The sequence below is a fragment of the Lepidochelys kempii genome, chromosome 6 (assembly GCF_965140285.1).
Source record: "Lepidochelys kempii isolate rLepKem1 chromosome 6, rLepKem1.hap1, whole genome shotgun sequence".
Classification (NCBI taxonomy): domain Eukaryota; kingdom Metazoa; phylum Chordata; order Testudines; family Cheloniidae; genus Lepidochelys; species Lepidochelys kempii.
In genome coordinates, this window is record NC_136385.1 from 39,373,413 (window position 1) to 39,392,634 (window position 19,222).

Below are 19,222 nucleotides of genomic sequence, written 5' to 3' on the forward strand. Positions count from 1 at the left end.
AACCCAAGCACATAAAGCACAGGATTTTCCTGAATGCTATGCCCTGCTTCAGGTACTTATGGTGTCAGCTATTTCTGACTTTTCGTACAATTAGGAAAGGCATTAACCTCACTCTCTCAGAGGCTGTGATTTGGTAACTCTTGGTAAATGCTCAGTTTTATTAGGGACCAATCTAGTACAGGAATCTTGACTATCCCAGCTCACTTGCAACACTGCCTGTGAATGTGATATTTCTGTTGTAGGGACTAAAGTCCTTTCCACATTCCACTTGTGAATACATCATCAGTCCTTTTATCAGCAAAGAAAAGAGTTGCCCATTTTCTATATGAATGTCCAGAGAAGTAATAATATAGGATTTAAACCCATAATTTTGTTTCTATCAGTATCTTGTATTAAAATGTATTGTGAATCTGGGTTAACATGAACAAATCTTTTTAGTGGAAATAGAACATCTTTAGGGCCATAACTTCTCTCTCCCATGTAACAGGCAGACTAACCTGAAAATATGGAGAAATTATTTTGTGGGAGAAATCCACCACACCCTCCCATCTTTATGGCAGGGCACATGATCTTGCAACATCAGCATAGGGCATAGCCAGTTGAACACACAGAACCATGGGTAGAATTTGATCAACTCATACAGTTTACAGACCTCCATTTGTCCCCTTGCTGCTACCCCATTCCTTTCTGTTTATCCCATGCCACAGCTCAGGTTCTTGCGCTGTCCTGCCACTGGCTGCTTCCCATTCCCCTGTGCAGTACTGCCTCCTTTGATAATATGTGGAAAATCTGGAGGAGTTCTCATCATTAATTTACATGGCAATTTCTGCTCGACAACATTGCCCTCTCCCCTTCACATCATAGGCTCTTCACCTTTTCCTTCCCCATATGCACAGAGGAGCACACAACAGCTACATAGTATAGCAAACCATACTGCATATCTGATTTCCCCTCCCTAAAATCTCTTTTGCACATTCACCATCTGTTTGCTTCCTTCTGTGCCACAAAAGAGATAGACAGATATGGATCTCAGTTATTTGTGCAGTATGAGCCATCTTTATTTTTGTGAATGTAGCACTGAATGTGTAATGTTGATACCAAGTGTGGCTGATTTTAAAATACATTTCGATGTTAGTACAGTGATCCATGGTGAGTGGTTTTTTTAACAGCTGTCAAGAGGTCCTGTGTGTGAGGAATCTAATTGATCTCCTACATATATGCCAGTGCTCCCATGCTCTGTGCATCTGCCAGCAGTTAATCTCTCTTTCAACACTTATTATAATGTTATCAATTAGGTTTCAGAAAGATCTAAGAGACAGAGAAAGAGCACCTAACTCTGGGCTGGCACCTATTAGTCATTGTTGCTTATATTTTCTTTACATTTTGTGTAAATTAGTACATTGAAAAGTAATGAATATCACAGTTCGTCATGCTGTATGTAGGACTTTATAGAGAAAATGACCACAGACAAGGAAAAATAAAATGTCATGCTGCAACACGTTAGCTTTTCACCTCTGGAGAATTGATCTCCAGTTTTGAGTAGGTTGCAACTAACGAAGAATCTTAGTGAGTTCAACACTCATAATTCTGTTCAGCTATCATATATTAAATAAAACTATATATAGTGCTGAAGAATTGCTCTTGGTTGCAGTAGTGGAAATGTGTAGTAGCTCCATTGCTTTGAAGTCACTGAGAGATTGTATGTACTCATCACTTTGCAGAGAAAGAAAGAAAGAGAGCTCTTCATTGAGAACTAACCTGTGCTTTCTGGAGATCATGTGTTCATAAGTTTGCTTCAAAGATTTGCAGGCTACAAGATTTACAAAGCTCTAAGGAATGAAAAATAAATGTTTGAAAGGTTCTGCCTTGTCAGCATTCAGGAATACGCAACAGAATAAGTATTTATGCACGGTAGTTTTCTATTGTGTTCTAAAACAACTCTCCCTGAAATAAACATTACAGTATTTTAGTATTTGTAAATATTATTTTTGGTAGTACAGTAGAGCCTACAGAGATTCAAACCCCATTGTGCTAGGAGTCATGGAGATCATGAAAAGATGATTTCTTCCCCCAAAGAGTTTACAATCTTAAAACTCATAGTTCTTTCTTGTTACACAGGTATTACTTCACTTATAATAATGGCCAATAAAGCAATTTATCTTGTATATACAGAATGATTTGGCCCAGAAATTAAACAAAAAGCCTATTCATGCAAAAGGTAAAATAGTTTCATTATTATCCTTTTCATTTGGTGTTTCTTTAGGTAATCCCAGTGTCTGTACCGTGCTGCAGATAATTTCCTTAGCTCTCGATTAATTGTGGATTCACAGGTACTGATTTTTAACTTTTGCCACTGATTTCATAAACAGGGATTGTGGGATTGATTGGGGTAGACCTTTCAATATGATTGATTAATTGTTTTAATCTCTTTCCTCATAGTTAATATCATCTAAGACCTTTCCTTCCCTAGAAAAAATATTCATTAAAGGTCTGAGGAAAGTATAAAGGGACCTCCATTCACCCAACTCTGACCCTGTGTTTCTATGTTCCTGTCCCAATCTCTATTTTGAGCTAGAAGTGAGAGGCTAGTTTAGACTGCATAGCTCATTCAGTCCTTGGTTTCTTAGCTAAGACTGTCAACAAGGGAGCCAATTAGTACTAATTGTTAATGTAGTTTTTGTGAACTGGATTGACTGTACTATTCTGAAACTATGAAGCTCATTATGTCTTGCTTGGATTACTGTCACGTCCTCTCAGATGGCCTCCTTTCTTCTCATCTCTTCCCTTCCCAATCAATGCAACATGTCTCAACTAAAGTTCTCTTGATGGCCAATTTTGTTTTTTTTTCTCATGTTCTCCTGTGCTCAGATCCTTTCCCTAGCTTCGTCTCTCAATCTGTGTTAAATTCAAAATCCTCATCTTCACTTTCTAGAGTCTTTTCTAAGGGACTGATTCTCCACTGCCTTGCACTGTGTTTTACACCTGTGGAAAGTGGGTGTAAGATGCTACCAAATCAGAATCAGTTTTACACTCTCTTTGCACCAGGTGTAAACAATGACAGAAGGTGCGAGGCAGTGGAGAATCATGCCCTATACATCTACCCTTATTTTCTGCAACACCCCAGCTTTCCACTGCACTCTGCCAACTATTTCCCTTGGAAAGCATCATTGCCAGAGGATGTTGTGAAGGCCAAAACTATACCAGAGTTAAAAAAAGAACTAGATAAGTTAATGGAGGATAGGTCCATCAATGGCTATTAGCCAAGATGGCCAGATATGGAACCCCATGCTCTGAGTGTCCCTAGTCTCTGATTGCCAGAAGCTGGAAGTGGACAACAAGGGATGAATCACTCAGTATTTTCCTGCACTGTTCATTCCCTCTGATGCACCTGGCATTAGCTAGCTGTTGGGCTAGATGGACCATTGGTCTGACCCCGTTCTTATGGTCCAGTGGGTATGCGCATCAACCAAGAGTTAGGAAACTGTTGTATTCTTGGCTCTGCCATTAATTTGCTGTGCAGCCTTAATCAAGTCATTTAACTCCTCTGTGCCTTAGCATCCACATTTGTAAAACAGGGTAATAATACCAGTCTGTGTAAAGAGCTTTGATACCTGCAGATGAAATGCACTAAGTGATAGGTACTATTATAATTATCCATCTGACTGAATCCTGTCGCTTCCCACTCAGGTCTGCATGCATTTTTCTATGCTGACCCTTATCTAAGGAACTGTCGTTCTCCTGTGTGACAAGCAACTTTGCTCTCCTCCTTCGCTTCACTCCTAATATTTCATTGGTTTTGGTCTGCTTTTCACCACCAACCATCCAATTCTACTCCTTTGCCTACTTTATAATATGTAAGAAAAATATAAAATCAATGTGTGTGTGTCTGTAATACATACACCCAAATATTAGAACCAACAAGCATGCCACACCTATATAATCCACATTGCATGATTTGATGTTGCTTCCTTTCCTTTCCTTCTTTTGTCTGTGCATTGTGAAACTTGGGGCCTCATCCTGCTGCTCTACAAGGCCCTAGTATGGTATACTCTTTAGGAATAGACCATGTTTTCTCATGCATTTATAATCATGGACCACAATCTGCTCACAAGTGCAAATGTTACCCTCTCTGCCCTTGGAGGTAGTGTCCCTCCCTGCCCTCAGAGCACAGACTCATGGATCCATGTGGAGGAGGAGCATGAGCATGTCATACCCCTACCAGCCCTATGGAGGAAAGCTCAGAAAAGTAACACAGTCTGTGGCTGCATTAATTTTCTACAGCCCAGTGCCCTCGCTGCAGAGGAGAACCCCTTTAAAGGAGATTCTGGGGATAGCTGCAGAAGGCCTGACAACACATTTCCTACTTGCGCATGCCATAATGCATGCATATCTATGTGTCTTCTCCCAGGAAGCTGTACAGCCAGATTCCTGGAGACTTGGCTTTAGAGGTTAAGAGCCCACTTGGTGGCACGGGGCTTCAATGCAGATGTATCAGTGGCAGTAAGTCTTTTTAATCCCCTCCAATGACTTCCCTGTGGGAAGGATCCAAAATTTCATGCCAATTTATAGAATAAGGAAACCTACTTTATTTAGAATCCAAGCTGTTCAGGCTGGGGACTATCTCTTACTATGTGTCTATACAGCACCTAGCACAACAGAGCCTAGATCTTGGCTGGGCTTTCTAGGCATTACTTTACCACAAATAATTAATAATTTGAGGGCTACAAAAGCACAAACAGAATGTAATGAGAAATAGTTGGCTGTACACAGTAATATGTGAAACATTTCAAAGATAAGGAGTACTTGTGGCACCTTAGAGACTAACCAATTTATTTGAGCATGAGCTTTCGTGAGCTACAGCTCACTTCATCGGATGCATATGCATCCGATGAAGTGAGCTGTAGCTCACGAAAGCTCATGCTCAAATAAATTGGTTAGTCTCTAAGGTGCCACAAGTACTCCTTTTCTTTTTGCGAATACAGACTAACACGGCTGTTACTCTGAAACATTTCAAAGATAGTGAGCCTACAGCTCTAAAATCTCATTATAATTGAGAGTTCTGTGAACATAACCATCCTCAAATAAGTTTCATAATGGTCACTTCAAGTGGTAACTGTTGGTTGTTACTGCCTGCTGGTGTCTGTAACTCTAGGATTTACTAAAACATAACCAAATCTTAAAAACAGCATGCATTTCTGCATGCCTGACCTGGATGCACAAGTCAGGGCTGCATGTGAGCATAGGTATATATATGTGGGTAAATATCCAAGCAGCAAATGCACATCAGGTGCTGAGTACACACAAAACCATGCATGCAGGAGAAGTCAATTATTCTTTGTCAAGCTATAGCAGAGAAAATAATAAAAAAATAACAATAATGATAATAAGTAAATAAAAAGATTTTGGGGCCCGTTCAAAAGCATCTGGTGGACTGGATTTGGCCCACAGTCCACCAATTGACTACTCCTTCATGCACATTTGCAGATTTCTCCCTTACTTTGGTAGCTGAATTTAAGATTATAGCAGAAGCTAAGAAGATGGTCACTTTTCCTGGAAAATGGCAATTGTCTCCAGCACATGTGATTTAAAAAAAAATTCCGGTTTTGGAGCTTTGAAATACCTATGCAAATTTGGATCTGTAGCTCGCTGACTGACTTATCAGCATAACAAATACAAGCCTCATGCTCTTCTCTGCTCCAGACCGTTGAGGGAAGAAAGGGCAGCAAAAATGGTGGAAAGGCCCTACAGCTTGTGGGAGGCAGGAGACAGCAGTTCAGTGGCATATTCCCTTCTCCTTTGGGGCCCACAGAAGCCATTTTGCATCCATACCATTGAGCAAAGGAGCAGCTGATGAGTACATATCTGTGGATCTAGTGAACTTCAAATGGAATCTCTCTCTGAAACCAACTTTAACCTGTGTGCCTTTTACACCCACAAAGGGGAGTGTGGTGAGTAGAGGCAGAAGAAAGATGTAGGCACAGCCAGGGGAGCCAATAATAATCCAGAATTTGAGGGGGCCCAAGCTGCCAGGAACAGGTACAGGGGAACCATATAAAGGGGATTAGGGCTAGATTTTCAAAGGTATTTAGGCACATAAAGATGTAAATAGAGTTCCAGACAGATCTGATGACTCCACAGGATTTCAGGTCAGCATTTCCTGCCCTGTTCACGAGACTCCAAGCACCTCCCATGTAAGGGAAATATTTTTCCTCAGAAACTCTGCAATGGCCTTGATCCTTTAAGTCCATATGTGCTACGTGAAGCAGAGTTCATGAGCGCAGTTGGGAGCTATTGCATGGACCCAGGTAACTAAGTTTGTTACATCATCCTCTGGCACTGAGCAGTAACAAGTCTCAAAGCTCTTGTCCACTTGCTGCCAGACATGTAAATTCACAGATTAAAAAAAGAGGCAGGTCTTGGGAAGGAGTATATCTAAGGAGACATGCACTTAATCACGAGCCTCATCATGTTAAGGAGGCACTTAGAGGCATAGTCTCCTCCTTATCCTGATTCCTGTTCCTATGCAGGAGTGACTTGGTGTCCATGCACCAACAGTACCATTAATGCAGCATCAGGTTTAATTGAACCTCACACATTTTCCAGAAGTGGACAATAAGTAGTTCTCACAGCACCCCTAACAGGAGAGGTGTCTTACCCATTTTACAGATGGGTAAACAGACGCACAGAAATTGATTTGCCCAAGATCACAGAGGGTAAAATACACCTGTGGTGAGAAGTGCCACTACACCATTCAAGCTCCTCACGGTGCCCTGGTCTACACTAGGAGTTGAGGTCGAATTTAGCAGTGTTAAATCGATTTAACCCTGCACCCGTCCACACGACAAAGCCCTTATTTTCAACTTAAAGGGCTCTTAAAATTGATTTCCTTATTCCATATCCCCATATAACAAGGGGATTAGCGCTGAAATCGGCCTTGCTGGGTCGAATTTGGGGTACTGTGGACGCAATTAGATGGTATTGGCCTCCTGGAGCTATCCCAGAGTGCTCCATTGTGACCGCTCTGGACAGCACTCTCAACGCACATGTACTGGCCAGGTAGACAGGAAAAGGCCCGCAAACTTTTGAATTTCAATTTCCTGTTTGGCCAGCGTGGCAAGCTGCAGGAGAGTGCAGAGCTCATCACCAGAGGTGACCATGATGGAGTACCAGAATCGCAAAAGAGCTCCAGCATGGACCAAATGGGAGGAACAGGATCTGATCGCTGTATGGGGAGAGGAATCCGTGCTATCAGAACTACGTTCCAGTTTTCGAAATGCCAAAACATTTGTCAAAATCTCACAGGGCATGAAGGACAGAGGCCATAACAGGGACCCGAAGCAGTGCTGCATGAAACTTAAGGAGCTGAGGCAAGCCTACCAGAAAACCAGAGAGGCAAACGGCCACTCCAGGTCAGAGCCCCAAACATGCCGCTTCTGTGATGAGCTGCATGCCATTTTAGGGGGTGCAGCCACCACTACCCCAGCCATGTTGTTTGACTCCTTCAATGGAGATGGAGGCCACACGGAAGCAGGTTTTGGGGACGAGGAACATGATGATGAAGTTGTAGATAGCTCACAGCAAGCAAGCGGAGAAACCGGTTTTCCCGACAGCCAGGAACTGTTTCTCACTCTGGACCTGGAGCCAGTACCCCCCGAACCCACCCAAGGCTGCCCCCCGGACCTGCCAGGCAGAGAAGGGACCTCTGGTGAGTGTACCTTTTAAAATAGTATATATGGTTTAAAAGCAAGCATATTTAATGATTAATTTGCAGCTCTCCTGGATGTACTCCCAAAGCCTTTGCAAAAGGTTTCTGGGGAGGGCAGCCTTATTCCATTCACTATGGTAAGACACTTTACCACACCAGGCCAGTAGCACGTACTTGGGAATCATGGTAGAACAAAGCATTGCAGTGTATGTTTGCTGGCATTCAAACAAGATCCGTTCTTTATCTCTCTGTGTTATCCTCAGGAGAGTGATATCATTCATGGTCACCTGGTTGAAATAGGGTGATTTTCTTAAGGGGACATTCAGAGGAGCCCGTTTCTGCTGGGCTGTTTGCCTGTGGCTGAACAGAAATGTTCCCCGCTGTTAGCCACGGGGAGGGGGAAGGAGGGAAGGGCTAGCCACATGGTGGGGGGAGGCAAAATGCGACCTTGAAACGAAAGCACATGTGCTATGTATGTAATGTTAACAGCAAGGTTTACCATGAAAGAGTGTAGCCATTGTTCTATAAAATGTGTCTTTTTAAATACCACTGTCCCTTTTTTTTTCTCCGCCAGCTGCATGTGTTTCAAGGATCACAGGATCTTCTCCTTCCCAGAGGCTAGTGAAGATTAGAAGGCGAAAAAAACGCACTCGTGATGAAATGTTCTCTGAGCTCATGCTGTCCTCCCACACTGACAGAGCACAGACGAATGTGTGGAGGCAGACAATGTCAGAGTGCAGGAAAGCACAAAATGACCGGGAGGAGAGGTGGCGGGCTGAGGAGAGTAAGTGGTGGGCTGAAGAGAGGGCTGAAGCTGAAAGGTGGCAGCAGCGTGATGAGAGGAGGCAGGATACAATGTTGAGGGTGCTGGAGGATCAAACTAATACGCTCCAGCGTATGGGTGAGCTGCAGGAAAGGCAGCTGAAGCACAGACTGCCGCTACAGCCCCTGTGTAACCAACCACCCTCCTCCCCAAGTTCCATAGCCTCCTCACCCAGACGCCCAAGAACTCGGTGGGGGGGCCTCCGGCCATCCAGCCACTCCACCCCAGAGGATTGCCCAAGCAACAGAAGGCTGGCATTCAATAAGTTTTAAAGTTTTAAACTTTTAAAGTACTGTGTGGCCTTGTCCTATCCTCCTCCACCACCCCTCCTGGTGCTTCTCTCCTCCACCACCCCTCCCAGGCTACCTTGGCAGTTATCCCCCTATTTGTGTGATGAATTAATAAAGAATGCATAAATGTGAAGCAACAATGACTTTATTTCCTCTGCAAGCAGTGATGGGAGGAGGGGAGGGTGGTTAGCTTACAGGGAAGTAGAGTGAACCAAGGGGCGGTGGGTTTCATCAAGGAGAAACAAACAGAACTTTCGCACATAGCCTGGCCAGTCATGAAACTGGTTTTCAAAGCTTCTCTGATGCGCACCGCACCATCCTGTGCTCTTCTAACCGCCCTGGTGTCTGGCTGCACGTAACCAGCGGCCAGGCGATTTGCATCAACCTCCCACCCTGCCATAAACATCTCCCCCTTACTCTCACAGATATTGTGGAGCGCACAGCAAGCAGTAATAACAGTGGGGATATTGGTTTCGCTGAGGTCTAACCGAGTCAGTAAACTGCACCAGCATGCTTTTAAACGTCCAAATGCACATTCTACCACCATTCTGCACTTGCTCAGCCTGTAGTTGAACAGCTCCTGACTACTGTCCAGGCTGCCTGTGTATGGCTTCATGAGCCATGGCATTAAGGGGTAGGCTGGGTCCCCAAGGATAACTATAGGCATTTCAACATCCCCAACGGTTATTTCCTGGTCTGGGAATAAAGTCCCTTCCTGCAGCTTTTGAAACAGAGCAGAGTTCCTGAAGATGCGAGTGTCATGTACCTTTCCCGGCCATCCCACGTTGATGTTGGTGAAACGTCCCTTGTGATCCACCAGTGCTTGCAGCACTATTGAAAAGTACCCCTTGCGGTTTATGTACTCGCCGGCTTGGTGCTCCAGTGCCAAGATAGGGATATGGGTTCCGTCTATGGCCCCACCACAGTTAGGGAATCCCATTGCAGCAAAGCCATCCACTATGACCTGCACATTTCCCAGGGTCATTACCCTTGATAGCAGCAGATCTTTGGTTGTGTTGGCTACTTGCATCACAGCAGCCCCCACAGTAGATTTGCCCACTCCAAATTGATTCCCGACTGACCGGTAGCTGTCTGGCGTTGCAAGCTTCCACAGGGCTATTGTCACTCGCTTCTCAACTGTGAGGGCTGCTCTCATCTTGGTATTCATGCTCTTCAGGGCAGGGGAAAGCAAGTCACAAAGTTCCATGAAAGTGCCCTTACGCATGCGAAAGTTTCGCAGCCACTGGGAATCACTCCAGACTTGCAACACTATGCGGTCCCACCAGTCTGTGCTTGTTTCCCAATCCCAGAATTGGCGTTCTACGGCATGAACTTGCCCCATTAGTACCATGATGTCTGCACTGCCAGAGCCCATGCTTTGAGAGAAGTCTGTGTCCATGTCCTCATCACTTTCGTCACCGCGCGGACATCGCCTACTCGCCTGGTTTCGCTTTGCCAGGTTCCGGTGCTGCATATACTGCTGGATAATGCGCATGGTGTTTAATGTGCTCCTAATTGCCAAAGTGATCTGAGCTGACTCCATGCTTGCCGTGGTATGGCGTCTGTACAGAAAAAAGGCGCGGAACGATGGTCTGCCTTTGCTCTGACGGAGGGAGGAGCGACTGATGACATGGCTTATAGGGTTGGCTTACAGGGAATTAAAATCAACAAAGGGGGTGGCTTTACATCAAGGAGAAACAAAAACAACTGTCATATAGAATGGCCCCCTCAAGGATTGAACTCAAAACCCTGGGTTTAGCAGGCTAATGCTCAACCCACTAAGCTATCCCTCCCTCTGGTATTTCAGGCAGGACTTCATGGAGGGAGGGAGGGGGGAGCAAAAGAATACAAAACAAATCTGGTCTATTTCTTGTTTTGATCCACTCCATCTATCTTTTACATCTTTGGCTGGTAGCAGACAGTGCAGAAGGACTGCAAGCCATCCACATCTCCTGGCTGCTCGGCAGAAGATAGTATAATAGGACTGCTAGCCATCCACATCTCCTGCCTGCTCACCATAAGATGGTGCAATAGGACTCCTGCAGGACTAAAGAGAATGACCTGGTCGAGTCACTCCTAATTTAGTACCTGCACCCATATCTGCCCAGGTGCTCCTGACTGACCTTACCGAGGTGGCCAGGAGCACCTAGGACATGATGAGGATGATTTTCAGGCCTATTATACAGTCTGCTGCCACAAGGCAATGGGTTGCTGCTGCTGTGTAGCAATACAGTACCACGTCTACCAGCACCCAGGTGACAGTAAGCTGAACGGGCTCCATGCTTGCCGTGGTATGGCGTCTGCATAGGTAACTCAGGAAAAAAGGCGCGAAACGATTGTCTGTTGTTGCTTTCACAGAGGGAGGGAAGGAGGGCCTGATGACATGTACCCAGAACCACCTGCGACAATGTTTTTTGCCCCATCAGGCATTGGGATCTCAACCCAGAATTCCAATGGACAGCGGAGACTGCGGGAACTGTGGGATAGCTACCCACAGTGCAACACTCTGGAAGTTGACGCTAGCCTCTGTACTGTGGAAGCACTCCGCCGAGTTAATGCACTTAGAGCATTTTGTATGGGGACACACACAATCGACTATATAAAAACGATTTCTAAAAAACCGACTTCTATAAATTCGACCTAATTTCGTACTGTAGACATACTCTGTGTGAGGGGAAGGTGGGTATGTGATATAACTTGTTGTGCAAGGGTCTGGCTGCAGAGACCAAAGGCCATCCTCCATTTTGGAAGATGGGGTCCTGAACCCCAAGGGGGCAGAACAGACACTGCTGGCTGCCTTTTGCAGCAGTCTCTCACTGTTGTATTACTTCATGTTTAAATAGAAATAATGTGGTTGCTACACACAAGCTTACTGTGCCTATGGAGAACAACACAGTAGGAAGAGTGGCCTAACTCTTAAGAGAACATGCATCCCATGATACTGTTACTGAATCTGACAGCCCCTTTTCTTCCCTGGGTTGGGATACACAGACATGAATATTAGTCAAAAGACCATTTTCCTCCACGCTTCTCAAGTTCAATGTTATTCAGATTTTCACTTTAATTCTAACGACATCTCTCCCATGTTTTGAGCTCTCCAGAAATTCAATACCAAACACGTTTGCAGGAGAGGGGTGTATTTATATTGAATACATACTTTTCTCTTAATTTATAGGTATGTTCTCTTAAACCATAAAGTAAAAGCTCTTTAAAAAATATCAACATTGAACGGCATGACTCTCATTCTTTGGATTGCTGAGAGGCCTCACACTGACAGCTGTTATTTCTGGTGCCAATTCCACCTCCGTTTTGTCATGTAATAAAACACTGTTCTGTATTATCTCACTAAACCAGTATGATAAATACTTTGTCACTGGCATTCACTTACATCCTAGGCCTTTCTGTGACTGTAAAACACAGGTGCTAACAAGTCACTCAGCAACTTCTGTGGCTGGACTGTTAATAGCCTTAGACTAACCAAGTGAGCATATCATATCAATATTTCTCACCCCAAAAAAAAACAGCTTACATTTTTGAGCTCAAAGTGAAGATCATGAAACATTACAAAAAGATTTTCAAATTTCTCCATGTTCAGAAGAGACTGCTATTTGTGTAGCATTTTTAACATAAGGATGGGCTTTTAATTATCTCCCTATTTTACCACCAGATGAAGTGAGGGGAAAAAAATTCTGCAAGATATAAAACCAATCACACATGAGTTTCCAGAGTGATACTGTTGCAAAAATAGCAGATCCTAGAGTGAGGTGTTTACTTGGCAGTTTCATATGCAAGACTAGGGAAGTAATAATTCTTCTCTGCATTGCCTTTTAAGGCCATACTTATGAGTGAGTAGCATAGGTTGGGGCTTGTTATTAATAAAAAAGACAATCTATTAAAGGAAATAGAAAGAAAGGCAATTAAAAGCAAAGAACTCTTAGAGAATGAGTGGAAATAAACATTTATATGGATAAGCTGCCTATCCAGAGTCATCAAAATTAATAACAAATTGTGTGAAAGGGCTATTACACCCTGTGTTTCAGGGCTTAAGCCAATCTCTAATGATTGAAGATCTGGATGAGATCTAATGTGGGTGACATATTATTCCACATCTGTCTATTGCAGAGTTCTTACACTTTCCTCTGATACTGGCCACTGTCAGAGATAGGATACTGGACTATGTGGACCTCGGGTCTGATCCTGTATGGTATTTACCATATTCCTAAGAGTACATCACTCATTTGAGTCTCAGAGGTCCCTACATTCTACACAAATTTAGTGTCCTCTCACTTCTATTGTTAAAAGTTATTTATACCAGTTATAAAGTAACATGAAACTCAGGTTACAGAAAGAATTATTTGTGTGAAAAGAAGGAATCCTACAACATTTAAACATGCCTGCATGAATAATTTGTGTGCACCCCTCATTTTAGATCTTTGTCAACCATTGCAGCCTACATTTGGGTCTTGACAGGTTTGATACTTAGTTTCATATCTGACTGCTCTAGTGTTGAATGCTCAGAGCAATGCAATGTGAGAGATTTCTAGGACTTCAGTTTAGCTTTGTATCTTCTTAAACTTGTGCATGTGGAGGGTTTCTTGGTGTGTTTTCCAATCTTTCCACAGGTTCTCCCATCTTGGATAATATTAATTTGTAAAGCTATGTATAGATGTCATAAAATGACACTAATGTGTTCAGACTATATATACACATATAGCCTCTGTTCATATACACGCTTTTATCACAAGAACCTATAATACTTTAAAATGTGTCAAACTGCAGGACAATGAGGTTTTACATATATACAGTTGCAGTTATATCTGATCAAATAAATTATTATGATTGTTCACAACTGTATCAATTAATACAATAAATTCCAGAGTTTCTTGGGGATTCCGGAACAGTAAAGTTCTTGTCTTTTTTCCTTACAGGCTTTTGCTGGCTGCCAGCAGCAGACTGAGATAGGAAATATTTTACCAAACTGATGCCTTTGCAGCACATTAATAACACATATTTCAGCATAATCAAACCTACACTATTAGTCATGGGCATTTGCAATCAGGGATGGATCTGCTGAGATGGATGTACCATGAAGAGCATTCTTTGCCTTGCTTGTGATTTCCTTGGCTGGCATTATCATTTTATCTGTATTACCATTTTTTGTTTTCAGCTATTTTTGTTGGTATATTGAACCAGAAAAGCAAAGCAGAAATATAAGATATTATGTGGAAGCAGATATCATTTGAACAGATCATATCTGCCCCCCCCCCCCCACTTCTTTGTATCACGTTTTAAAGAAGCAATTTGTAATGCATTTCTGTGCACTCAGGGCAGGACGCGAGGAGGGCGGCAAAGGTGGCACTATGACCTATTTATGTTTCCTTAACCTGGAGACATCTGGGAGCTGTCACAGTAATGCAAAGAAGATGGAGTGGGGCCCAGGGCTGGCCCTCAGACTCTGGCCTACCCAACTGACAGAATCTGGATTGGATTTGGTCCGGTCTACAGAAGCTCTGTGAGTTTGCTGGGCTTTGCAGCTGCAGAGGCTGCTTTCTATTCCATGGGGGTAAGAACCACTCTGTAGTGGTCAGGGATTATGCATTCTGTGGAGGATAATTTGTGATTCCCCTCAGTGTAAATTCTGGGGCCAAATTTTCAAAAGTGGCATCTAAAATTATACCCTCAGTTTATATCCAAATTTTTGCAACCACAGAACCTCATATATGCTTGTGCAAGTCATATTTGCACTTACCTTGCAAAATGCTCCTCTCAGTTGCACTGGTGAAGCTCCTTTGACTTCTGCAACCAGGGAATTGTGCTGATGTAACTGGGAGGAGTAGAATATGGCCTGCAGATCAGGTAAGGTAGTTGACCAACTCCTTGCTTTATACTGTACAATGCAGGCTGCATTAACAAATCCTAGTTGCACTATTACTAAGTTGTAAATAGAGAGGGTGAAATCCTGGCCACAGTGAAGTTAGTGTTTTGCCATTGACTTTAATGGATCAGGAATTTACCCCAAAACTTGTGGGTGCAATGTTAAGGAGATTGGATTGAGGTCCCCTCGGAATTGACCCTTATATAGTAAATGAGGTGTTGGGAAAGACATTGGTTACTCAGAATATCCCCCAAAGTCCTAAGGCAAAGGCAAGTTCTTTCACTATGATTGAAAATAAGCTTACCAAGGCAGTGCTTTTAGTCTCTCCTCTAGCTGTTCTCTACTATTAGCATCTGATCCAAAGATCACTAAAGTCAATTGAAAGACTTCCAATGACTTTAATGAGCTTTGGATCAGACCCTTATTATATAACCAGTGCCATTAGACATGTCCATTTGAAGATTAGAGCTAAGAGTACAATATTTTATATGATATTTATGTTATGAGTTTTTAATGTCATCTTGTCAAATTGTTACTCCAATAAATGATTCATGTAAGGTTAACAAAAAATCAAAAATCAAAGCTATTGTTGAGAATGTGTCTATGTACAACTAAACTCTAAAAGTTTAAGGAGACATCTGGGTAACCCGGCCCTTTCCAAGACTTATAGGAGCTAACTAACCTATGTTACATTTTCAAAAACCTATGCAGGTGAGGACAAGCCATACTCTTGTTTTGCTTGCAGATTCTTGCATCTGTTAAAGACACTCTGCAGCACCTTCTTCTCAAACTGATCCAAGAACAGATGAGATGCAGCAACCATAACAGCACTGAATTATAAATTGGGAGTAAGAATTTCATCCTTCAAATCTAATGGGATCTGACTAGATCTGTCTATGCAACCTGATAGATCTGATTTTTCTAACCCACAGTTAAAGCCTCCTCTCAGACCAAAGATATTCATAGAACTAGAAATAAAAGAAAACAAAAATACTAAAATAACATCTGGAAGCAAATGAAAATCATGCTAGAAACAGCTATTTGCTACTGAATAGCCAGAAGGGACAAAGGAGGCAGGCCCTATGGTTGTCAGAAGCAATCCAATTTATAATAGCAAGTGCTTTATTCTTTCCACCCAACCATAAAAACATTTTTAGTGCTTTGCCTCTTGTATACATTTTGTTTCACAACTCTCCCTCATCACTAATAATGCTGATCAGTGGTGGGATTTCCTACAGCCATGAATGTCAGGACTTCTGACAGTTTCCACGGTATGCATCCGATGAAGTGAGCTGTAGCTCACGAAAGCTTATGCTCAAATAAATTGGTTAGTCTCTAAGGTGCCACAAGTACTCCTTTTCTTTTTGCGAATACAGACTAACACGGCTGTTACTCTGAAACCTGACAAAAAGAAGTTGATCATACTGAAAGGGAAAATATCAAGTACCTTTTATTTTCTATAGGGCTGTCAAGTGATTAAAAAAATTAATCAGGACTAATCGCGTGATTAATTGCACTGTTAAACAATAATAGAATACCTATTGACTAGCAGAATTTCAAGAGTAATCCAGAATATCCATCTCACTACCCTAGATCTACTAACCCATACCATTGCATTGCTATTGGACGCATCATCATGAAGCAGTTAAGACAACTACTCCTTCCTACAGAAAACAAGAATACAAACAAGGAAAAGTCTTCAGATTAGTGTATGTAATTCACAGCAATTTAATTTCCAGGTATACAAGTCCTTTTTTCAAGTTTCAGATTCAAAGTTCTTTGTAATTTGATTCTGTGTAGGTGCATTGAACACATTTTTGCTTTCTATAAATCTATCTATTAAAATATTTTGGATGTTTTCTACATTTTCAAATATGTTGATTTCAATTAAAACACAGAATACCAAGTGTCCAGTGCTCACTTTATATTTGTTTTTTATTACAAATATTTTCACGGTAAAAAACAAAACAAATAGTATTTTTAATTCACCTAATACAAGTACTGTAGTGCAATCTCTTTATCATGAAAGTTGAACTTACAAATGTAGAATTATGTACAAAAAAATAACTGCATGTAAAGGTTTAGAGCCTACAAGTCTACTCAGTCCTACTTCAGCCAATTGCTCAGACAAACAAGTTTGTTTACATTTGCAGGAGATAATGCTGCCTGCTTCTTGTTCACAATGTCACCTGAAAGTGAGAACAGATGTTCGCATGGCACTGTTGTAGCTGGTGTTGCAAGATATTTACATGCCAGATGCGCTAAAGATTCATATGTCCCTTCATGCTTTGACCACCATTCCAGACGACATGTGTCCATGCTGATAATGGGTTCTGCTCTATAACAATCCAAAACAGTGTGGACCAAAGCATCTTTATTTTCATCATCGGAGTCAGATGCCAACAGCAGAAGGTTCATTTTCTTTTTTTGTGGTTCGGGTTCTGTAGTTTCTGCATCGGAGTGTTGCTCTTTTAAGACTTCTGAAAGCATGCTTCACACCTCTTCCATCTTAGATTTTGGAAGGCACTTTGGATTCTGAAACCTTGGGTCGAGTGCTGTAGCTATCTTTAGAAATCTCACATTGGTATTGTCTTTTCGTTTTGTCAAATCTGCAGTGAAAGTGTTCTTAAAATGAACAACATGTGCTGAGTCATCATCTGAGACTGCTATAACATGAAATATATGGCAGAATGCAGGTAAAATAGAGATGGAAACATACAATTCTTCCCCAAGAAGTTCAGTCACAAATTTATTTAATGTATTATGTTTTTAAGGAGCGTCATCAGCATGGAAGCATGTCCTCTGGAATGGTGGCCGAAGCATGAAGGGACATACAAATGTTTAGCATATCTGACACATAAATATCTTGCACTGCCAGCTACAAAAGTCCCAGGCAAATGCCTGTTCTCGTTTTCTGGTGACATTGTAAATAAGAAGTGGGCAACGTTATCCCCCGTTAGTGTAAACAAACTTGTTTGTCTTAGCGATTGGCTGAACAAGAAGTAGGACTGAGTGGACTTGTAGGCTCTAAAGTTTTACAATGTTTTGTTTTTGAGTGCAGTTATGTACCAAACAAAATCTACATTTGTGAATTGCACTTTCACGATAAAGAGATTGCATTATAGTACTTGTATGAGGTGAATTAAAAAATACTATTTTTTCTTTATCATTTTTACAATGCAAATATTGTAATAAAAATAATTTAAAGTAATCACTGTACACTTTGTATTCTGTGCTGTAACTGAAATCAATATATTTGAAAATGTACAAAAACATCCAAAAATATTTAATAAATTTCAGTCGGTATTCTATTGTTTAACAGTGCGATTAAAAGTGTGATTAATCACAATTAGTGATTAATTTTTTTTAGTTATTCGTGTGAATTAACTGATTAATCAACAGTCCTAATTTTCTAGCATCTATTGCAATATTCTCTCGGAAGCATGAAAATCATATTTATTGCCCTACTATTGTTCCTTGCTATTGAGTAAATAATCATTGTTTCCCCTCTCTGTTTCTTACAATATATAGCACAAGCCATTCGGGATAGAAAACAGTTCAGACATTCCATACAAGCTTCTAAACTGCAGGGCAAAGATTTACAAAAGTAAAATTTCTGCAAGGACAGAATCACATTAGTCCATTTTGGAGGTTAAAATGCACAGTGCAGAGTGAGAGATAAGTGGTTCATCACTGACACTAGCACTGCAGAAAAAGGCCTTGGGAGTATGCCAGGAATGATGGTCCTGTAGCTGAAGAACAGGACTGCAAGTCAGAGCACCTGATTCTCTGCCTGCCTTGGTGGAGTCATGTGCACCTGTGCAAAGGGTCTGTAAATTACTAACAAGTCAGAATTCTACACTCAACTAGATGTAATTTGTGTGGTTGTAAATGGAGACACAAAATGCAAGGCAATGGAGAATTGGGCCCAAGAGACACAGGTTTTATTTCTGGCTCTATCACAGATTTACTGTGTGAGCTTGGCCAATGGACTGATCATTAGAGGTGGTGAGCACCCCTTGCTCACATCTGTAAAATGAGGATATTAATTCAGTGTTTCCCTACCTGGCAGGGCACATGTGAGGCTTAACTGATTCAGGTTTACATGTTCTATAGCAACTCAGATAGAAGTGCTATAGAAATTCAAAGTATTATTGTTTTAGTTGTTGAGAAAATCAACAACAAAAAACCTCCAACATTGTTAGTGGTAAAGGTGGGAATTGAAACAAAAAAGGGTTAAGAAAATCTCATTTAAAGTGCCCATAGCTAACCTTAATGATATCTTGTCTTTTGTCACCAAGAGAAGTTGGTCCAATAAAAGACATTACCTCACTCACCTTGTCTCTCTCATGTCTTCCATATACTTGCAGCAACCCGTCTCACAGGTAGATGGACCTCCCTCCACGTAATAATATTAACTCTGCCCTCATATGAATACATACTTTGAACTTTATAGAGTGCCTTTCATCCAAATATCTCAAAGGGGGAGGAGGCCTTCAGCACATAGATAGAATGTGGCCATCACCTAC

At 41.8% G+C, this 19,222-nt stretch overlaps 1 protein-coding gene across 1 annotated transcript; it reads left to right on the forward strand.

Moving 5' to 3' along the window:
• Positions 1–7,112: 7,112 nt before the first annotated feature.
• LOC140913836 (uncharacterized) lies at positions 7,113–8,934 on the forward strand. Its single transcript, XM_073350642.2, has 2 exons — positions 7,113–7,705; positions 8,280–8,934. The coding sequence occupies exons 1-2, from the start codon at positions 7,156–7,158 to the stop codon at positions 8,798–8,800; spliced, it is 1,071 nt and encodes a 356-aa protein (XP_073206743.2). The 5' UTR covers positions 7,113–7,155; the 3' UTR covers positions 8,801–8,934.
• The last annotated feature ends 10,288 nt before the right edge of the window (positions 8,935–19,222 follow it).